The following is a 22162-nucleotide window of genomic DNA, read 5'->3' as shown; positions in this document are numbered from 1 at the left end:
GCTTCACTTTTAAAACGACGGTTTGCATATATTCGCTGACTTAGGTAAAATGATATTTCCGGTGGGACAATCGGATCATAATGGGATGCCTGTGTGGCATAAAGCAGAGGTTTCCACGTCGTGCCCCTGGCATGTTGAGTTGTAACAGTAATAAGGCGACTACCAGGAGGAAACATGGCGACATACGGACAGGGAAGCGCAGATTCGGATAATGAACTGCTTTCATCATTAACAGCCGTCACACATGCTACTCTTGGGGACGGAAGGGGTATTCGTCCAAAATGAGCGGTGTGAAGCTTGCATTTCCCATCACTGCTCTAAAATCACATCCGCACGTTTTTTTAATACCTGTTCCGTCATTTCTGTCACGTTCGATACCTATTAATCCTCTTCATAGTGTTACCAAACACTACCACTGCACTGGAACAGCAAGTGATGGAAAATGTTTTGAGTAAATTAACATACTGAAATGAAAATATAATTGAATAGAAAAAAATGTACAATCTATTCCTGTGTTCCAAAGGAACATTTGCTTTGTTTGGTACTCTGTAAAATCCTGTCTTTGTTGAGAATATGAATAGGCCTAACTTCAAAATCAGACTTCTGACCTGAAATGCAAGCAAGCACTGGACTGGAACCTGGAGGAATCTCACACGAATTAGGCATTTCCTGCCACAAAGATGCATAAAAATGGACACTTATTACTTCAAGACCTAGTTACCGTAATTGCTTCCTGTGGCTGTTAAAATCTAACCCCATGCCCAGGGATTCCTGCAAAGCCTCCCTGACGTAGGTCTTAAACCTGGAAAATTACTATGTGACTGCAGCACTATCACTGACGTCCAGAATGTGCACCAGTTTGCCCTATTTGCATCACTCAATAGCACCTGCAGATACCAAATCGACCAAACAGCCAGGGCCTGAAGTGGGGGAGCAGCCCGGACAGTAAACACTGGAGAGGACATGCAAAGTCCACACACCCGGAGTGGGGGTGGGATTCAAACAGAGCTGTCGGGGCCACTCTGCACCTTCCCACCACCCTTCCACTGTGTGCGTCTTATGTTCTGTTATTTTCCCCCAGGATTGCGTTGAGCGGCACCCCCACCTGCTGCAGCCACAGAGACACTGCCACAGTCGGCGGCCTGCACTCCCTCCTCCAGCGTGGGACGTCTGAAAAGGGGCCGGAGAAGAACAGACTCTGGCCTTAGGAGGCTTTTTATTCAGGAACAGAAACTGGAAATCTTTACGCTATATACAGTATAAATAACACAGGGACATCTTTCTGTGTCTGTGTCACTCTCTGCCATATGAAGCCGTATATACCTCAATGGCAGCCAAATCCTGCCAAACAGACAGAAACGTTCTGCGGGACCAAAGCAGTGAAGGATCACGGTGCGTATAGCACCCCGGAGGCCGAAGCTCTTGAGTGTGATCAGTCTAAATGTCACCATCAGTCCCACAGCCAAAACACCCAGAAGGTAAATGAGCACATTGTTTTTGAGGCCGACGGCGGGAACAGAGCTGTGTTATTCCCTGATCTGCGGGAGGACGTACGCAGGTCCAGACGGGACTGTTTGGCCGATGGGGTTAGAGGGCAGTCAGCTTTGGTGCGGGGGGAATGCGAGGGGCTGTGACTGGCTCTCAGTGTGGATTCCACTGATGACTGCGAGGTCGATTTATCTGTGTGTGCATCAAAGACCACTCGAAACACCTCTGTCCTTGTCAAGGGGAGAGGAGTCAACTTCTCCTTTCATACTGCCCCCCCACTCCCCAGCATTCTCAAAAGCCTGACATCCCGCTCTCCCCCACCTACCTGCCCACTCCGTTTCCCCGATCGACACCCCGTCGTGCTTCGCGGCGGCGAGACGGGGCACCGGCCGCGTGCAGGTCCGGCTGCGCTAAAAATAGGAGCGGGCCAGACGTGAGCTGCCTGTGTAACGGCGGTGCGGCGGGATGACGGATGGCGCCGGGGAGCGCGAGAGCTGCAGCGCCGCTGTCGGCGCCGGGAAAGCAGCAGGAAGGGCGAGGTGCCCCATGAACACAGCCCGACGCAGAGGCCAGCGATGGGAGAGCGGCAAGCTTTCTGAGTCAGGCCGGCTCACTGACAGATTTAGGCGTCCTGAAAATGAGGGTGAAAAACTGCAGGGGGCTTTTGAGAATGTCGACATATTTCAGAGTGATGCTCAATGATTCCTGGAAAGCAGAAGCACAATGGGGAGAAGAATGGAGATCCAGAAAAACCACCCAGGGGGCCGGAAATTCCACATGACTTTCACTCGGAAGCACGTTTATCCACAGATAATTCAATCAGCCTGATGTCTGTCTGGAGCAGAAGCCGGAGTCCTCAAGTGTCACCAGGACCACTTGGGTTGCGTGGGACCAAACATGGTAGTTGGTGGCTTATCTGATGCCACATTCAGCTGATGGCTTGAGCTCCCCCATCCCCTCACACATGGGCTGCGACTAAAAGCCAAACATCCCCCTCGTTCTTTGTCAAGGAAGTTAATACCCTGGTGGGCCTCAGTCACACTGATCTGCTCTAATTGTTCAAATAATTATAACAAAAAAATACAGAATGTAATGTAATGTAACCTGGTGCAAAGCCTTGTGGGAAAGCGGACTATGACTCTTTTACCAGAAGAAGAGGCTTTAGTTTTGCCTAGTTGCTGGGGTACATTTGTTGCCTAATGCAGGGCTGCATTTTGCTCAGGTCAGACGATGTCAGTGTGTTTTTAAGCTGTTATATTAACACTAAGTCAAGAAAACAGAAGAGCGAACACAGCACCCCCCCCCCCCACACCCCAGAGCACACAAACAGGAGAATACTTGCCCAAACTTTACAATCATTTTCAAACTTAAATACATTGAGAAAGTCACAGCGTGGGCAGTTTGATTTACTTTGATTCTACTTTGACTTGGACTGGTGAAGAGTCAACCACGCACAGACACACAGACACACACACACACACACACACACACACACACACACACACACACTATACCTGCCAGGCAAAGAATGACTTTGGGTCCCACCTGAGGTTTTGTTTTCTGTACAAACACATTTAATCAAATCAAAATTGAAAATCTTATTGCCAGTTCTCTGCATACTGCCTGGGAGAACAGCAGAAATGACACATAAATTAAGGCTGAAGATTCTATCATGAAACTTAACAGCTCTTCACGAACAAGTTTCATATCTTCTTTGCAGGGCACCGTGAGCGAGAGCACCGCGATGAATCAGGCCGGAGAGAGAAGACAAATCTGTTTAAATTAAAGTTTTGTGACCATAGCAAAGGTCCAAGAGTCACTAATAACTGGGTGTATCCTGAATGAAATGAAGATGGGAATAAGACTGAGGCGTTAATATAAAATCCCATTTCCCAGCATCTCCTGAGTCATCATAAGCCCCACGCTGACCCACAGGTGACTGCGAGGATTTCACCTGCCCGCTCCAAGCTGCGCCTTCGCGGCTTTGAAAGCGGCTGAAGAAGAGCTCTTCTAAACCCAGACAGGAACACCTAAAGAATATCCCCATGGGCACAACTCGCAGCCAGTGACAGCCGTCTGTGCACCAAAGAAGAACTACCTTTCTTCAATCATTACAGTCAGCAATCCAGAAATGAATTAAGCACAAGACCCCAAAAAAATTAGCATAAGCACAGCTGATGGGCCAGACCCTTGTATGGTGAAGTGGACTCCCGTTAAATGATGAGGCTTCAGCAAAACACCCGGTTATCAGACTCTCTCAGAGGTGCCACCAGAACTTCACAGAACGGTACTGGGGCTCTCGCGAGGCCCCTCGGGCACTTGTGTCACCGTGGTTACGTTTAGACAGGTGGAGCACTTAGAACACGTGCGGACACATCCGTCACTGCGCTGGGACGTTCTACAAAACCGCTGCGATGTCCTGCTGCAGCGGGCAGGGGGGATGTGTTACTAGGCTTCACAGCGTGCAGACAAATTCCCACCCCCCCCCCACCCACTCCAGGCTCGCCTCGGTTGCCGTCCCAGACTCACAGGTACCCGCATCTTGCCGAGTCTGACAGCAGAAGAGTAACTCCATCAAACAAACTCCGGAGCTCGCACCCCAGAACGTTCTGCACGCCCTTTCAAACTGCCGTCCCTTTAAGGAGCAGGCTGACGGACCGGCTTGCAAGCTCACGGGGGGGGGGGGGGGGGGGAGGCTGAGACCACTCACAGTTTGCTGCAGGTCCGGGATGCCTATGCGGATAACCACCGTGTTGCCCTGGGGCTCCTCCATGGGTTCGCCGTAGGTCATGGTCTCGGCCAGGGCGCAGACGTTGTCGTAGATGGGCTCGTCCCTGGAGCTGTCGGAGTCGGCCTGGTCGCCGTTGGCCGTGCACGGCTGCGGCTGCTGCGTCTGCTGCTGCCACTGCTGCGTCTGCTGCTGCCACTGCTGCGTCTGCGCTGCCTCCTGCCTCCGCTGCTGCCCCGCTGGCTCATGTTTGCCGGCTGCCGGACTCAGAGGCATGCTCCGTGAGAGGGGTTCGGCCGCGCTCACTTCAGAGGGCTCTCATCGCCTCGCCGGGAGGGAGCAGCTGTGGGGAGGGGACGGGGGGGGGGGGGGGGGGGGGGGGGGGACGCGGGGGGGGCAGAGAAAGGAGCGAGGTTAGGCAAGGAAGAGAAACGGGGCCGAAAGTGATACAGGGAGAGCGGCCAGGACATAGAACGGAGACCGCGAGACGATACAGGTGTTTACTGGGGGGGGGGTGGTTCTGCAAGCAAGCAAAAATGCAGTAAGAATATATAAAAGACTGCCAAGGAGGAAAAAAACAGTACGGTCTATTTCAGATGATGGGGGGGGGGATGAAAGATAAGCCCGGATTAGGGAGAATGTGCAAAATGTCCCTATAGGCACTGCTGCCATCAGTATAATCAGGCTGAAATGTCATTAATCACCTTTCCTTTGTGCAGGCTCGTTATTTGTGGGTAATTTATTTTATAGTAATATATATGCAAATAGCAGGGCAAGCATAAGCAGGCTGATGAAAATGGCCACTGCGGATCTATAGCATATTATAGTAAAGCCGATACAGACATGTACAATCGGCCCATAACAGCCCATCATGGACGCCCAAACATTCGAGTCGCCTGGGTGACATCATGCGGCAAGAACCGGTGCCACATCGATCCAGTGACATGTCCAAACAAAGGCGGCGAGAGTGATGGCCGTATCGCTCACACTGAAAGGAAATATGCTTTTATAAGTAAACACGCTTTAAAAATCGGCATTAGGTTTGCAATCCCATAAGCTTTTGCAAAGTGTTATAATTATCCCACAACTAATGTTCTGCTCAGATTGAAGTAAACATTTTGAAATAATGAGAGATAATTTGGTTGAATTAATGTGCGAATCCATCCACAGGGACGTAATAAATAAACGCTCACGCTGGCATCCATTAAAAAGTCCCTCATCATTCCCCAGCCCATCACGAACACCGATCCCACATTACGGTACCTGTATACAGTCACATCGGGACCAAATGCCATTGCGATGGGTCTGGGCTCCCATCTCGAACATCACAGAATGCCCTCATGTCGCGGTGGCATAGCCGGCAGATTTCTGGCGAGTGCCACAGGCGCATCTCTCTCCATGAGCACGGGTTCGACAGCATTCAGAAAAAGGAGACTTGAGCTTTTAAGGAATTTAAGGGCTTGTCTTTAAAAATGGTTCAAACCAGGGAGTTTGGGCCGACGCATAAGTGTGCATATGGGTCACGCGGCAAAGACGCAGCCCGGATCTCTCAGTTTATAAAGTTTTAATTAAAGCCAGCCAGCAAAGGCCTAAGACCACTCATACTGAGAGGAGAATAAAAGCCAAGGGCGGGGTGAGGCAGGAGATAAACTGAAGCGATAAGGAGGATACTGTGAAAGAGCCGCTGTTTATTGACACGGCAACTTTCCTGACACCTAAAAAACTCTGAGGGCTAAACATAGACTGAGGAATAAAGGGGGAGCAGCAGAGCCATCCGGAGCCATACGGACAGCAGGCGTCTCTCGTAGCGACGCAGGGGAGAAGGGGAAGTTTGGCTGGGCGATGGGCAGCATAAGGGAGCCAAGGCACAGGTGTTGGGACAGGAAACACCTCAGCGGTTTGGCTTTTTAAAGGCGACAGAGTTGTGACAAAGCCCAACAAACCTACACATTAAAGGCATTTTTAAAATGCGTGGGACAGGAAGTCACCGAGAGACCTTGAACGCTCTGAAATAGCCCAGGAGATGGCATGTTTCATATATGTTACATCATCTGAGATGTGATCTAACACAATCGCTGCAATTAACGACACAGACACTAAGAACCCACAGGTGAAGAGGGCCTCTTGAATAAAGAACATGATTTGCCTGGCCGTAACCCGGGGACAGAGGCCATGCCCCCCTCCCTTCCCCTTTAACCTTCCTTGTGGTGGCTCTATGACCGCCGCACGCCAAGGCGGAGAGCACCCCCCGCAAGCCAGCCCCCCCTCCAACACAACACGGAGGCTCCATTGGCGGGAGCGGTGGGTGGAATGATAAGCAGCTTCCCAAAGGACCCGGGCTCAAGGAAGAAAGTGAATAATTCATATACATAGCGCATATACAGAATTTATAGAATGCGTATGCATATTAACTGCCGGTTACTGGAGAAACACCAGCGCGAGGAATACCAGGATCCGACAGCTCAAAGTGCTCGTCTGAGAAAAGAGCCACAGTTCCTTAACATTCATGTCTCTGAGCTCTTATTGCGATCCTAGCATTCACCAGATTAACACAGCAACGCTTACGGGTGCCCAGCGGCCCACTATGAAAAGCCAATCCAGAGATGGCCAGTCCTGTGGGCAATGCGCCTACATCAGCAGGGTGCCATAAAATAGAAGCACAGCTTGCTGACCCTGTGGCACGAACGGCGACAGTTTAACCTGCTCATTAAACATCTCAGATCTCTGGGATGTTCATCATTTTGCCTGAAGGACTCAACCCAGGACAACTGCCATGTCATAAATATTGGCCAGCAGGTGGCGTAGTGGCTAAGGATCCAGGATACACTACCTACCTGCACATTATTGTTCCCAAGGGAGTTAATATTAACAGTTCAAGCTAGAACAAACTGGGCATGCAAAAAAAGAAAAAAATTCAACTGTGTGTTGGACGTACGTGTTAATATACAACTAATAAAATACCAATAATGTAATAAATAATAATATTTAGAAATATTACACTATCTATGAATAATAAACTATAAATTAGAGATGAAATACATCTTGCTAAGCATACTAAGCATGGCAAAGATGTGGGTGTCACTAATAATCATAGTGAACTAATAGTAGTTAAATGATAACTAACTAAAGTCTTAATTAAATTGCTCTGTGACAGGACTGTAATTTTGTTGATACTGCATCACATGAATTACACACATCAGTGCTTGGGGTGGGTTGGGGGAGGGCAGTACTTCAGCTGGAGCTGTAAGGAGAGAACGTCTCACTACACGCAATGGACAAGTTGTTTTCTGAGAAACAATCTTTTATAACCATGACCCATCGCAGTGGCTAAGTAGTCCCACTGCCCTCCTGGCTTGGAGGTGAGGAGGACCAGACTCCGCCGTTAAGACCATTGATGAAACAGATTACATCTCAACAGAGATAAACCTGCCGACACTGTTTCGGCTGAGTTTGGCTGGGATACAAGAAAGCAAATGGCAACGAAATAACCGGGCTAGCACTAAAATTCCAAGAAATTACATGTTTGTGTGGCACCCTGCTTGGTGTCTCCCAGAAAGTGATGCTCCTCACTTCCCAGCCGGCAACGCGGTCATTAATAACCATCGCGTGTGGAAGTTATGAGGCCATACGAGCAACAGCTGGTGTCCCTGCAAGCACGGGACCACAGGAGTAACCCTTTGAGCTTGGAGTGAAGGTGAACATGCAGGCTATGTGACCGGGATGCATGATGCCATGGGGATCCAGATAACATCAGTTCATTAGCGTCATTGATTCAAGCACATGCCCATTGGTCAACACCTTAACAAAGACACTTCTTCACATGCAGCACGATGGGGGTTCGCAGTGAGCGAACTCCAGCACAAAAAACAAATTCTACTGCACAGCACTCATTTGTTAAGGATTTTAACGTCTGTTTTAACTTCTTATTTACCGCAGCTGCTTGTGGAGTATAAATGTCACGTGTCAACAGTGAAACGGATTCTAATTAATCATGGAAAACACAGTGCAGTTGAGACAGAAGCGTAGGGTAAGTAGCAATTTAAACGACCAATGTTCACATTTACTGATGTGTTTATAAAGAAGCATTTTTGCTGATATTTAGGGTGGGAAAACCGCTCGTTTTCTCTTCTACAGCTTTGAAGAAGTCACAAAGTGCCTCTGTAGTTAAGGGCGTGCTAGTCTGTAAACAGTGGCCTTTTCATGAAAGTCACCTTGTAGGAAGCTGAAGAACAGCTAAAAGGCATCAGATGATTTCTCAGTTGGACATCTAAAGACTGAAGGGAAGCTCATTCATCCCCCAACTTGCTCATTTAAATTGCCACTAGTACTAAATACACTATAACTTACTGAATACTATCATAGGTACCATATACACTGGTCACAGAGATACTCATTATGCTCTTAAATGGAATCAATTGCAATCAGGCATCAAGCATCATCTTTGTTTTCAGTTTCTGTTGCTTTCATGGTGGAAGTGGAAGCTTATGACTATCTAATCCAGAACTATCTATGACTATCTAATCCAGAACTATCTATGACTATCTAATCCAGAACACTCGAAAGAGCCTAAGGGGAGCAAAAAAGGGCCAGATGGACACAGGTACGAATTCCGATATGCAAGATGCCATCCGGACGCAGTCTCCAGTGAGCCACAGAGACTGTGCGAAGTGATTACTGCACTTGAGGAACGCGACTTTTCTTCCCGCAACCTTGAACACCATCTTCCTCGTTTGTTGTTTTCAGCAGGCGGGCTTCAATTTCCGGATGCAAATCTGCTCTTCGCATGCAATCCCCTCCGACGTCTCTGCTCATTAGCTGGCGCTGCTACTCCTTTGTGCACAGGAGTGGCTGACTTCGCACTCGGACTGATAAGGAGGACGCGGAACGTAAGGCGGGATGGAGACGTTAGCAGCACCCGACAGGGCTTGGCCTCCACTGGGCCGGTCCCCGAAGTTTAGCTGCACTCGACAGGTCTTGGCCTCCACTGGGCCGGTCTCCGGAGTCTAACAGCATGAGGCGCAAATAATTCATGAACGGCTGGCGCTAAAAATAAGTCTGACATCATAGCCACGTAAGCCAGCATGCGGATGTAAATCAAAGCCACCGTTCAATTCTTGGCCAAGGCTGCTAGGGGGATCCTGCTGTGGGCAGCCTCACTGCGCAATGCATTGTTATGCAAGCTCCTCCTCTAATAGTCTCTTGCTTATAACAGCAATAAATATCAAATGAAATGCACCAGTCATAACTGCTCATAATCACGAAAGTCCCTGATATGTTGTAAGTGCCATTATTTTTTGTTTACATCATTCCTTCCAAAGCATAACAATAAAGCAAAGATTGCTGAAAGGTTTTAAATATTGTTCTGCTGAGCAGCCTAAACATGATGAGATGATAAAATCCTGACTTTGGTAAACAGACATATTACAGTACAGTACATATTAGTATATTTATAAATATGTATATTTTTTGGACAACATTCTATATGAACGGGAGAATTTGACATTTGATGGGGACAGAGGGGTGGCGTGGCGGCTGACGGCGTGACCTCACACCTCCACCGTCAGCATTTTCATTCCTGGTCCTGGCTTCATAAAACTGTCCGGCAGCATGGTGAGAGTGGGGCCTGTGGTGGACTGGTGGTCCATCCAGGAGCCCCTTTGTCACATGCTTCCTGGGACAGGCCTCAGAGGAAGTGGGAAGGTAAGTGGTATGAGAGATGGATGGATGATGCCGGAGCATAAGGAATATTAATTTTCGCCTGGACACTGAATATTCCGTCTGCTCGAAAAAGATGAAGGTTCCCAAGTATCACTTTGTACCGCGGCACCTGATTAAATGACTGAATCACTCGCATGACACCATTCATTAAAAGCCAATAGACTTCCTTCCAATCTCACGAGGGCCATTTGTTATCTTCTAAAACAAAACTATTGATCGACTTAATGGAGTAGCTGGGTACAACAGAGATATCCCTGCCCATCCGAAAAACAACTACGACGTGTCACTTCGATCCCTGAACTCCTGTGTTCTGCATCTGTCCACTCTGGTGCTTTCCAAAAGGACTGGTCACCTTAATTCCTAATCCAAATTCACAGGCTTTCACAACACAATGCATGCGTATAACAGCAGGGTGTTAGAGGGAAGGCAGCAGCATCTTGGTTACCGACAGCAACCAGAAACAGCAACACAGGCAGATTTCAAGTAGACGAGATGAAAGCAGATAAGCGATGAAACAGTAGCCGGGTAGATTTGGTTCCAGTTGTAGCCGTCCCAGATCAAAGTCCCAAGGAAGTCAAGAGAAATCACCTCTCCAGGTGCAAAAAAAGAGCTCAGCAGAGTCTGGGAGAGGTGTTGCTGTGACCTCCAGTGATCTTGTTTCAAATAATTTTTCATGCCATTAAAATTATTTTATTGCCGGTTATTTCATCAATAGTGATTTACAGAGAAATCATGTGAACAACACAGGTTAAATCAGACCACACCAGTCAGCGTCTGGATTTCCAAGAGTGGCTGTTAACTTCTGTAGCTAAATAAATTATTCAATCGGATAAATAAAGTCCATACTCACCTACAGCCATTAAACAAAAAATACACTTTAATATTTAATTTACATATTTTTACCGACTTTATATGATCGAGAACTTTTACGAATAAAAAGTAATTTTTCATGCCATTAAAATTACTTTATTGCCGGTTATTTCATCAATAGCGATTTTCAGAGAAATCATGTGAACAACACAGGTTAAATCAGACGAAATTTAGATAGCGAATCTCGTGAAAAGTAATAAAGCAGCTTTGTGCAGTAAAGTTTCTCTTTGAGGGAAGTGGGTAAGTTACATTTATACACTTAAAATGTTGTTGTTATAAAGAAAGAATGTTCTTTATATCCAAGTAGTCACTGTAAACCGAACAGATAAGCATGCAACCCAAATTCTGTTGAAGTGCCATCGCCACATGACAGCTCGAGAACATAGATGTGAAGATGCATTTCCAGTCGACACTTTAGAGTATTCAGAGACTTATTTAAACTAGAAAAGTGTAATACGGAAAAGAAAGTCATAACGGTCACACTGGATTAAATGATATCCGAGAGCCAATCATACGTTAAGAGCTGACAGCTAAAGGGGGCGGGGTTTCAGACCCACCAGTCAGCGTCTGTATTTCCAAGAGTGGCTGTTAATTTCCGTAGCTAAATAAATTATTCAATTGGGTAAATAAAGTACATACTCACCTACAGCCATTAAACAAGGTATACACTTTAATATTTAATTAATATATTTTTACGGACTTTATAAGATCAAGAATATTTACAAATAAAACGTAGACAAGTTTCACCTTGTTTCAAATTTTTTAATTCTAAAAGATATTATTATAATATGATATTATTATAATCCAAAAATGTATTTTTTCTGTTAAATAGTGTCATTTACCCTGAAAAGACAAGGCTTCCTGGGTGAGACAGTTCAGCACCACTCCTCACAAACCCGATTTTCTGCAGATCATTTCACTGTGAAATGTCTGTTCTGCCATCTCATACATCAAACTCTTTCACAGTTGTTAGGCCAATGAGGCACCAACATGTGGCTGGTGCAGGATCACGCCTGCTCACACTGCCAGCGGACCTCCGGACCCTGGCTCTGAACAGGACAATTTTTAAGGACATATGTGTAGAATGTGCAGGAAGGAAACACGGTTCTGCTCTATCATCCAATTCACCCTCAGTCAGGGATGCATAGGCAAGTTCCACGAACATCAACTGTAGGGCAAGCGAGCTTTTTAAGAGAGAGCAAAGAGTTCTGCGGTACACTCTATTTTAAAGGTCACCTGTCAGTGCCATTTAATTATCAAGCTAAGGTAGCATATAACGGTAATCATATTTATTCTTTATTGTTTCCATAGCCTTTGCCTGTCAGGGCAATACGGGACTCATTCTGTCTGGTAAATGTGTTTGCGCTCTTTGGAAGCAGCTCGCCTCCCACTGGTCAAAGCCAGCAAAGGTGTCTCTCTAGGCCCCCAAAAACTTCCTCCCCCAGCTAAAATCACGCTGCAGACTGTCGACAAACTACTTGCAAGGTGACTCCAGGTGTGAATAAATCTTGTGGTGAAAAGGAAACCAAGCTGTTCTCGCTAAGCGTGCAGCAGTCCGGGGGGGCTGGGTGGGGGGGGGCTTATTCAGTGAGCGTATTAGTGTTGGCGTTGTGTGAAACCACTCGAAGAAAACTCATCTGGATACATTACACAAAGGAGCGACGCACCATTTACTCATTATTTATCCACTCTGTGATTCACACAGGTCTGTCACACACACGGCCAAAGCCGCCGGCGCAGGAATCGGCTTTAACGCCGGAAGCCGCTACTCAGAGACAGAAAAAAACAAAATGGCCACCTCGTTCTGAAACTGAGTCACAGTCGGAAGCATGGCAACAGAGTTGACGCGATTTACGGAGCACGCTTGTCACTCAGAGTGGGACATAGGGAAGGACAGCCGGGGAGGACAAACTGGCCGTTAGTGGGAATCACGGTGCTGGGGAGGCGACCGATTAATATCCAATAAGCCAGGCAGTCTTTGCTAATGATTCCATCAACATTCAAAACAAAAGACCGCTTGGGTATTATCACAGCAAATGAACACCAGGACTTTACCCTAATGAACTCTAAATATTGTAATGAATTCGATGAACTTCCTTAGTTTGAACACATGCTGTATCCGTCTGTCTACTACAACACCTGAGCTAAGTTGCAGGCCATCCACGCACAACGAGAGCCAGTGTTTAGTCTCTGCCAGTGGCTGTATATGCTGAAAGGTCACTGAAATTAGAACTCACGTTCTCGGCTCGATCCAGCCAGGGTTAAAGGAAGAGGACAGCAGCTCCGGGGCCATCGCTTCAGGCAGGCAGCTTCCTGCCTGCGAATTGCCGCATTAATGATCCCAGGCAAGCATGTTGGCGTGCAGTGTCGAGTGGTGTCCCATGTTTGACTTCAATTTGGTTTGTTTGCAGACTGAATCGAAGGACAGACTCAGCCAGCCTTTGCCCCTGCTTCCTCCCTCCCCTGGGGCTTGAGCCACATGGGAAAAGAGGCGAAGGGTCGGCAGAGAGATATCAGTTTAGTAGGTAGACCCAGGAGATGACTATCTCCACACAATGTGATAAAAACCTGTTATTTTGACCTTGTGGGGACATTATTTCCTGACAAGAGGAAGCACAGTTTTATAAAAAAAATCTATGAAGGCAATCAAAAAACTAAAAATGCCAAAACTCTTGTATTTTGTTTTGTTACTAATAGTTAAGCTCTACCTAGCCCTAACCTTAAGGTTGTCATTGTTGGGATTAGGATAGAAATGAATGACGAGTCCCAACAAACATACAGTAGTCTAATCAGCATGTGTGTGAATGCCTGTGTAAGCATGTGTGTTCTGTCCGTGTGTGGAAGCACTCTACCCACCCTGCTGGAACTCAAAATCCTCCATAATGAAAGAGCAAAGTGATAAAATAAACATCACCCTGACTGTACACTGATCAACCAACATTAAAACCACTGAGAGTTGAATTGAATAACACTGATCATTTCATTATAATGGCACCTATCAAGGGTACCATTACATATTAAGCAAGTGAAGAGTCAGTTCTTGAAGTTGATGTGTAGAGAGGAGTAAAACTGGGCAAGTGTAAGGATCTGGGCGACTATGAGAAGGACCGAATTGTGATGGCTAGACAACTGGGTCAGAGCTTCTCCAAAACAGCAGGTCTTGTGGGGTGTTCCCGGTATGCAGTGGTCAGTAACTACCTACAGTGGGCCAAGGAAGGCCAACCAGTGAACCGGCGATGGGGTCATGGTCGTTCGAGGATCACGGTGCCCATGGGGAGCGAAGGCCAGCCTGCCTGGTCTGATCCCACAGGAGAGCTACTGCAGCAGAGATTGCTGAGAAAGCTAATGCTGGCTATGATAGAAAGGCGTCAGAACACACAGTGCATCGCCGCTTACTGTGTACAGGGCTGTTTAGCTGCAGACCGGTCTGAGTGCCCATACTGACCCCTATCTACCACCGAAAGTGCCTACAATGGGCATGTGAGCGGCAGAATTGGACGATGGATCGATGGAAGAAGGTGGCCTGGTCTGATGAGTCACATTTTGTGTTATATCATGTGGACAGCCAGGTGCACATGTGTCATTTCCTTGGGGAAGAGAATAGTACCAGGATGCACCATGAGAAGAAGGTAAACCAGGCAGTGAGATGCTCTAGGCAATGTTGTGCTGGGAAACCTTGGGTCCAGGCATTCATGTGGATGTTACTCTGACACCTACCTAAACACCACTTCACGGCATTCATGGTATTCCCTGATGACAGTGGATCTTTCAGCTAATTTCAGCTTTCAGATAATGCACTCTGCCACACTGCAAAAATTGTTCAGGAATGATTTAAGGAAGATGAAAAAGAGTTCAAGGTGTTGACTTGGCCTCCAAATTCCCCAGATCTCAATCCAATTGAGTATCTGTGGTATGTTCTGGACAAACAAGCCCGATCCATGGAGGCCTGACCTCATAACTTACAGGGCTTAAAGTATCTGCTGTTAATGTCTTGGTGTCAGATACCACAGGACACCTTCAGAGGTCTTGTGGAGTCCATGTCTCTATGGGTCACAGCTTTTTTGGTGGCCCTACACAATATTAGGCAGGTGGTTTTAACGTTATGGCTCATGGGTGTCGTGCATATTATCCACAACTTGTCTGTAGCGCTCTATGAATGTTGGCGCACTGTCAGGATAACGCAGCAGGAATGACAATAACACATGGGGCCGGAGCAGACATAAAAAAAAGCACGTGAGAAGCCAGAGAGGATAGCAGCACAATGCGGACAAGCCAGGAGCTCCTTACCCACTCCACAAGACACAATCATACTCACTGTCTAATTAAGAGGAACGGGGAGATCATACCAAGCCACTAATGGGTGCTAATGGCCAACTTTCATCTCCCTGTTTTTATACCACCTCCCTGCATCTCCAAGATGTTTTCCGAGATAGCTATGACACATCACTGGGCGAACAAAGAGCTTAGTAACAGCACCTGCATTGAGGATTAGCTCTTCAGCTAACCAGCGCTCACTAAGCTGGGTTGCTCAGACACACTTCGCCATGTCACCGGTTAAAGTTGACCAGGTCGATTTACACATTCCCCCAAAGGCATTTTTCCAGTCCCTAACTATGGCAAGTGCCACAAAACTCTACTTTTTGGTTGAACTACAACCACTAATGACTAAGAAATCGATGTCTCGAAGCGCTGAATAATTTAGGTGCAGACAGATGTTTCGCCAAACGGCACATTTCAGCCGCAGAAGCAGAGATAGCCTTAGACTCCGCTGGATCCATTCTGCCTTTGCTGGAGACACGGGTGCAGTGCCCCGATGAGGCCGTCGCCTTAAGCAGTTACTGAAGCGGCTGCTTCCACAGTTCCCCTCCCAAGACAGCATGGCTTTCCTCGAAGAATAACAACAAGAGGAGCGGAAGAAATAAACAGTCGATATCCTGCAGAAGCGCGGGTGCACTGGCCATTATTCTTAAGCAGAAGTAATGGCCTAATAGCCAGAAAAAGTCCGAAGTGAGAAGAAGAACCGCTTCATCCCAGTTGTGGGGGAAGAATTTACCTAATACCTAAGCAATTGTCTGGGAGGGCATGGAGGTGTATGTGTGTGTGTGTTGGGGGCGAAGGGGGCACTGTGGCTTCATACCTCCTGTCCCCAAGCTTACTGCCACATTCCCTCCAAAAACTGGCACCTCTAAATTTGCCTGTAGTATGCAATTCTGCGTGTGTGCATCCCGAGATGGACTGAAGATGTCCGGGGTGCCTCATACCTGTTCCAGGCTGCCTGACACAGGCCCCAGTCTCGTTGTGACTGGTACTGGATAGAAGGCTGCGGGAGATGGATAGGTGTAGCTGTATTGTCATTGCCAGTTTTTCTTTGCTGAGTATCTCTGTAAAAAGCATAACGCTCACAGTGCTCGGTTTCTGAAGGCCCGATCGCAGTAAAGAGCATCAAACAAGTCGGCGTGTCATTAACTTCAGCAGGGCGTCTGTTCGGCAGACTTCGCTCAGGAGTGCCAAGGGAGGTTGCGAACTGTCTGCAGGTAATGATGATTCCTTACGAGACGCTGGTCAATTTCGGCAATGGAGCGAGCTGAGTACTTCACTGTCATTCTGAATGGCAAGTTAATCTGAAGTGTTAGACCGCGACAGTCCACGTGACTCCCCATAAAACAGGGAGGAAGCCCTCCTCCCAAAACCACAAGCATCTGTGGTGATTCGATCTTGTACCTGTGTTTAGGTGTGATACTTCACATAGATTGGGGGGGGAGGGGTGCGGGTGTTGGCCCCATGTTGCTCTGCTTTACACCCATTTATTTAGCAGATGCTTTAATCCAAAGTGACATACTTATTTTGAGTCAGTCAGTGCCTGAAGCAGTTGTGGTTAAGGAACTTGCTCAGGGCCTGCCAGTGAAATCACTTTGGCGACCAAAGATTTGAACCATCAACCTTCTGATTACTAAAAAGTTAAATGTGTCTGGACTTTCCCTGCCTCTGTGCCCATTTCCTAAATGCAGTCACTTCCACACTGCTCTGAAACATATTGCAATTATTTACCACCACTGTTCAGAACCTCACAGGCATCATCTTCTACAGCCATAAGCCATGAGTGGCATGTAATTTATTTATTTATTATTATATTTTGAATCTTTAGGGTTAGAGGGAAATGATTTCTGAGCGGTCACGTGGAAATACACCAGATACTTCTTCGCAATTCCTTTCACGGCAGGGAAAGCAGACTGTCACGGCTCCGCTTCCGAGGGCATCCTGGCAGATAACGCTCAGCAGAATGTCGGGGGGGGGCGAGCGCTGGAAGCAGTGCCTGCAGGAGACGCCCGGAGGAGCCGGCTGGCTAATCCCGAGCAGCTCGCGCATCCCTGCCTTGCCGGCATGAGCATGTACAGCAGCGCCGAATGAATCATTCGGACCTCTTCCCACAGCCAGACCTGTTCCCTTTCACAAATTCTGTGATCTCTCTTAACAGGGTAATTGCATATTTATATGCCCCCCCCCCCCCACCTGCCCCCAGGTAAACACGGGATCTGAGTCAGTGGCAGCCTGCCTCTGCTAGAATAACTGCCTGCGATAACGTCCTTGAACTTGGTCCTAAACTCATCCAGGTGAGGACAGCTGACTGATGCCAGGACCATCGAACCATGGCAGCGCGCATCAAGAGTTCCGGAACGACTAAAGGTCACCTGTCAATTTAAAGCAGGACCGGGGGATGACATTTGGTTTCCAGGGAGCAATAGAAACGTCCCGTATTGCATTTTTACTTGGTAAACATTAAAGTTAATGTATTTGACAGGAAATACAATACTCAAATTAAAGAGAATAACTCAACTGTGAATGTAATCATGACCATCATCATTATTATCATGGTCATCATCATAAGGCAAAAAACATCTATTTATTTATTTTAAATCATGTCAAACTTACTTCCAGGAAAACATATGAACAAGGATCTAGCTTATCCTGGCCAGCATTTGCAATACACCATTGAAAAGGCACTGTTTTGCATAGTAACTTGTATTTGTGCACTACCCTGCATAGGTAGTTTTTGACTTTACAAGCTAATTCGTTCCAAATTATTGCTCTTTGATCGTGAAATCATAAAGAGGGAGGTATTTTCCCATATAAATGTAAAAAAAAATGATAACTGGTTCCAGCCAAAAAAAAATCATTGTAAAATTTTGCTAAATAAACAAAGGAAACAATCATATTATAAGAATTAGCATTTAATTAAAAATATATGCACGTATAAATAAACAAAAGAGATTTCTTTGCTAAAACTAAAATTTGCAGTTAATTCTGGTCATTGATTTTCAGAAGATAGGGTGGATCTTTTCTTCATGTATAACGTTCTGAGCAGGTGGAGATCGCTCACAAACAGCACACAAAATGAACAGAATGCACTAACAGATGCATTAATACATTAACAGATGCATGAATGCATTAACAGAATAAAGTTGGGTAGTGAAATCAAGTGGTATGAATTAGAGCTGAAGATCTTTGCCCGAACCCGACGGGACCTGACAGGACCCGGGGTTAATTTCTACCATTTTACACCTGCTCGGGCTGGGTTCGGGCTTGCACTACGGCTTGCGTGGTAAATGAGTGGTCAGGTGTAGAGCTGAAGATCTTTGCCAGAACCCGACGGGATCCGATGGGTTCGGCCGGTTTCGGGCTTAATTTCTATACTTTTACACGGGCTTGGGCCGGGTTCGAATTTTAAGGCCCGATTACAGCTGTAGTATAAATTGGCCACGAATCATAAAATATGCAGTATTATATAGTACTGCGCATGCTCAGAAATGCAAGGTACAAATCAGGCATGCAGAGATTTCACAAAACAGTTATATGAAAACTTTGTCAGGTCAGGGACAGCGTTTTTGGGCAGAGCATGTTGAGTTACGTGCAAATCAAAAAAAAAAAAGAAGAAAAATGAAATCATTGCCACAGAAAACTCTCATAAATACAGTAAAACCTTGGATTACGAGTAATTTGGTCTATATAAGCTTTGTCTGCCTAGCGTCACGTGATCACAACCGAGCCGATGATTCTTCTTTCTCTCTCTCACTGTGGAATTGTGGGTAATCATTTCCCATACTCTGTCTCAGTCAGAGAGCCTCACTCGTATAGTCAAAATTTAGTAGAAAAGCACCACCCGAATAAGGGCGTAGCAGTACAAGTGATGAATCTGTTTAATGACAATGCAATGTCCACATTTCCACGAAATCGAAAAGGAGGCAGAAGCAGCTGTCATTGGATAGGTTCCTTGCTAACGTCTCACAAAAAGTCAACAGATAGCAATGATTCCATTAGTTATAGTGAAAGTCGCCCTACAAAATAACCTTTCTCTTCTCCTCTCTCTTGTCTCCCTCACACCATCCATGTTCCTTTTCAAAAGTAAAGTGTAAGTTAATTTGTTTTATGTATTTTTACTTTATATTGTCTATTCATCTTTATATGAATATTTTGGGTTGAATTAGGCCATAAGGTGGCACAGTAATTAAGACATTGGTTTTTGTGGATTTATGTTTTCCCATAGACACAGTAGCAGTCGGACTCGGTGTCTTCGTAAATGGGGCACCAATGCAGCCCTGCATCTCTCGTTCGGCTCTCCCTCGCTCCTCTTATATAACAAGGGAGATCACAGGGACATCCACAGCTACAAGGCGTGTTGTTATGGAAACCCCGGTGCCAGGACGCAGTGGTGAGAGAACAGGCACGGGCAGGGGCAGGGGACGGACATACCCGCAGGAACATTCAGGCATCTGGTGTTACCACGTCCTGCTCACAGCCACCCCCAGCTCTCCATCTTCACTTCATGTCAACACATGAGCCGGAAAAAACACCCCGGCAGAATGGGAGCCGCCGATCAAAGGAGCCTTAATGCTGCACAAAAGGTACTGTCTAAAAAGCCTGTCTAGACTTGTAATAAAATGGATCAGCCTGGAGTAAGAACCATAAATGCAACTTGTGCATGGAGGACCCAAGCCTCACTCTTCCTCTCCCCACGTTCTAGGAGAAGGGATCAGTTAAAACGTAAATCAACAGATTCAATCTACTGAATTAGCTATTACAGAGAAATGGATGGGACTGTGCGGATTTACCTGGAGTCTCTGCCAACTCCCATCATCCAGCTGGAAGGTCACAGAGAAGAGTCCTGCTTGTTTTAAACACACCCTTTACTTCACATGTCACAGACGGGCCATGTCCAAACAGATGTACTTTGAGAAAACAGGGTCAGACAGTCCCTGGATCAATTTGGGGTTGAGAGTCTTGCTCAGGGGCCCAACGGTGAAATTGCTCTGCCGCCCCTGGAGTCCTAACCCACTGAACCCCACACTGCTCCCTTGGATATGGATGTGTGCAGCTATGGCAAACATTGACGACGATATTTGTGGACATGGGAAAAAAAAAACACGGAAGTGACATTTGGTTCTGTGAATTTTCACAAGTGAAGGACTCGCCTTGACGCAAGTGGATGAATCATGGGCAGATAAGTCAATGTCACTCGGGAAACACTACAAAACATGGCCGTGATTTACTGTGATCTACCCAGCAGCGTAAGGAGGAACAGACATGGAGCGGTGATGTGTCTTTCAGCAGAATGTTAGTGGTTTTGTAGTGGGTATGACCAACAGCATGAATCTCCTTTGACACATTCTTGTCTCATAATGGCACAGCAATGGCCAAGGAAGCCTCAATCCATGATTTGCACTCACTTTAAATGACTGCACACACAAAGGCTAATTTCTATTTTTCCCTCACAAAAAATGCTTCAGGCATTTCCACAAACTGCGTGGGAACACTGTAAATGTGAGCTTATCATTAACAAGATGCCGCAGAAGTAAAACTAACAAGGATGGAACTGATCGTCCTTTGACTCATACGCCACGAACAGCAAACATCATCCAATGTGAAAACGCTGAAACTGTGTTGCTGTTACAGAGCCCAGCATATTATGTCCAAATGATAGAGTAGATAAATAAAAACAACTATCTTGGGTGGCTGGCCCACATGTTATGAAGGAAACAAAAGTAAATGGAGCCAAAACTGAGAATTACTGTCACATAAACTGCATTTACACCGGTTTCAGTGCTTTTCCGGTTTTAATGTGTTATTTCATTGCATTTTTTAGCAGATGCTTTTTCTAAAGCAATGTACGATTGATAAAGCGGGGTCAGACAGTCCCTGTAGCAATTGGGGATTAAGAGACTTGCTTAAGCACCCGATGGTGACATCACTCTACCGACTTTGGGATTTGAACCTGCGACCTTCCAATCACAGCAACCTCCTGAGTCACTCCCACCTGCCATAGCAACGTGACTTAATTTCACATTCTTTATAAGTCATGCGGTAGCAATGTTTCCCAATATATGTATTTTATATGCAGTACCATCTATCAAATACAACATAGCATCAACTTCTAGACAGACGAGATAGCAGCTGAAATGAAAATCAGGGTTCGGGAGTCATGTTGAGGATGGAAAACTATGAAACCAATTGTAACTCTGTAGTCAACAGATTCCAGCATGATCCTCAACAAACTCATGAACACGAGGGATAACTTAGTGTTCAGGTGCTTTTAGAAGGTCCACTATCAAGTGAGTGATCTCCGTAAAAAGCATCATGGCACCAGCTGCATCTCCATTGGTGCAGAGAGATCTCTAATTAAGGATCATTATTCAGGAGATCTTCTCATTTGCATTTCATTACGAATCCCCTGGGACCCATAATGTTGCGAAACCCATGTTGCAATCTCCATGCTTAAACTTAATCACCTGTCTGCTGCTGTGCTTGTCTTGACCAGTGAAAGTTAGTGAAAGTCACTTTCAACAAAATACAGTAGACAAGTTCTAAGTGCACTTAGGTCCGTATCATCCTGACACTGTGGGGAATTAAATTTGTCAAGCTCTATTTTGTTCATTCATATCAGCCCCCTCCCCTAATTGGGCTCCAACTTTAATGTGATTAAGAAAAGATTTAAGAACAAATACAAAAAACATGGCAATTACATTACACAATTTGTCTTAATAAGCCAGAGGGCTTGGCTTAAGCTGAATAGCAAGTAAAGGGTGTATTTGTTGAGAAACAAATGTCACACCGAGCGTCTTGTTTTTTAATTAAGCGATCGGCGGAATCAGGCCTGTGCTGCTCCAGAATGATCTACCAAAGCAAAGGTCTCTCTCAAACCATCTGTTGCCATCTAAAATCTTGTGTTGGGCCAGTAGCCGTCTGTCTTCTTCAGTTCCAAAAATGTGCATGACGTGTTCTGGTTGTGGTCCAGTCGGTGTTATGTCACAAAAATTCTCGTCAGAGTAATTAATGGCTTTTACTCCTTTTCTACTGCGACAGCAT

The 22162-nt window shown here is 46.2% G+C and overlaps 1 protein-coding gene across 5 annotated transcripts in view; it reads right to left on the bottom strand.

Annotated features, from left to right (window-relative positions):
• The window catches only part of shank3a (SH3 and multiple ankyrin repeat domains 3a), a 203219-nt gene that overhangs the window by 142172 nt on the left and 38885 nt on the right, over positions 1 to 22162 (bottom strand). For 4 of the 5 annotated variants that reach the window (XR_007394607.1, XM_049006200.1, XM_049006202.1 and 1 more), the window contains exons 1-2: positions 13042 to 13199; positions 4199 to 4559 (exon numbers count right to left, since the gene is read on the bottom strand). Coding sequence is in view for 4 of the 5 variants with exons in the window: in XM_049006200.1 (XP_048862157.1) it covers positions 4199 to 4492 (294 nt within the window). In the remaining variant the exon portion in view is untranslated. Of the gene's footprint in view, positions 1 to 4198; positions 4560 to 13041; positions 13200 to 22162 lie in introns of those variants that run through there. The other variant, XM_049006201.1, reaches the window with a different exon arrangement.

Source organism: Brienomyrus brachyistius, chromosome 1, assembly GCF_023856365.1.
Source record: "Brienomyrus brachyistius isolate T26 chromosome 1, BBRACH_0.4, whole genome shotgun sequence".
NCBI classification, from domain to species: Eukaryota; Metazoa; Chordata; class Actinopteri; order Osteoglossiformes; family Mormyridae; genus Brienomyrus; species Brienomyrus brachyistius.
The sequence above is the reverse complement of the archived record's forward strand: the minus strand, read 5'-3'. Positions and strand labels throughout refer to the sequence as shown.